Source organism: Aspergillus affinis (genome assembly GCF_023601865.1).
Source record: "Aspergillus affinis strain CMG 70 chromosome Unknown NODE_346_length_1189_cov_131_180755, whole genome shotgun sequence".
NCBI classification, from domain to species: Eukaryota; Fungi; Ascomycota; class Eurotiomycetes; order Eurotiales; family Aspergillaceae; genus Aspergillus; species Aspergillus affinis.
The window spans coordinates 1-1,189 of NW_026516127.1; the positions used below are offsets into that span (position 1 = coordinate 1).

At 45.7% G+C, this 1,189-nt stretch overlaps 1 protein-coding gene across 1 annotated transcript; it reads left to right on the plus strand.

The window, feature by feature from the left end:
• KD926_006450 (putative ABC multidrug transporter) lies at window positions 1-472 on the plus strand (the record flags this gene model as incomplete). Its single annotated transcript, XM_053095641.1, has 2 exons — window positions 1-322; window positions 373-472. Coding segments are annotated over 2 exons (368 nt in total), but the record flags the coding sequence as incomplete, so codon positions are not given.
• Window positions 473-1,189: the final 717 nt, after the last annotated feature.

Here is a 1,189-nt window from a genome sequence, read left to right on the forward strand (position 1 = left end):
CACTAATTCATGGCTTATCAATCCGCGATAACCTAACATACGGCCTTGAAAAAGACATCGGACTGGCAGTCATTCAGGATTTGTGCCAGCAGCTCGGACTTCACCAGCGTATCCTCAAATTTTCAGACGGATATAACACTCCTATCGGCTCAGGCGTCGACCTCTCTGGTGGGCAGAGGCAGCTTGTTGCCTTAGCCCGGGTCCTTTTACGTGACCCCCCTATTTTGCTGTTGGACGAACCTACTAGCCAGTTAGACAATTCTGCGCAGCAGAAGGTTTGGCAAATACTGCAAGCGAGAAAAATGACCAAGTTATTAATCACGTATGTTATCTCTTATCGCACACTATCTACTTTGACTAATTATAACGCAGTCATCGACTGTCTTTCCTACGCGAAGTTGATGAAATTCTTGTGCTAGAAGAGGGCAAGATCATTGAGAGAGGGTCTCATGGGGAGCTCACAAGCCGTTAGACTTATTATCAAAAACTATTTGACCATGAGGAATAGGGTGGAGAGTCCTCTAGCAAATACTGGGACATCTAAGTCAAATTCCATGACTTTAGTTGGTGTCCAGTAGTTTAAAGTCGCTTGCACTTGCTTCCATATACTTCCTGGTGCCTAATATGTACTGGAGTGTTATAATGGTGACATTCTATGCAAATACGCACATATGCCCTACTTGCAGACCTGCCCGGTAGATAACATGTCTCCTTCCCTTCTTGCCATTTCCCTTTTCGTGCCCAATTATTTTGTGTTGCCCTTGATTGTCCAACACAAACACTATATGAAACCACCTCCTACCCGCTTCTAACTCCTATGCTGGATGAATGAATAGTGCATTCACCCGTGTCGCATCAATCATAACCCCAGTTTTCCCATCACGGACCTTAATACTGCCTTCCATGTAAATCTTCCGCCCCTCAACGCTCACGGGTCGTGCAAAAAGCATTATTGGCTTTTCCGGGTCTATCGGCTTGAGGAATGATATATTAAGATTAGCTGTCACTGCCGGCTGGCAGCAATCAGCCAAGATCTGATCCAATAAGAACGATTGGATCCCGCCATGGAGCTTTCCCGGGTAATAGCAGATTTTTTGAGCTGTATTGAGTTTCATGCAAGCGGTTGCTTCCCTTCCCAGTTTATGGGCTTGAAAGGTGGGTTTGTAGCCGTCCAAGAGATAATTGCCGG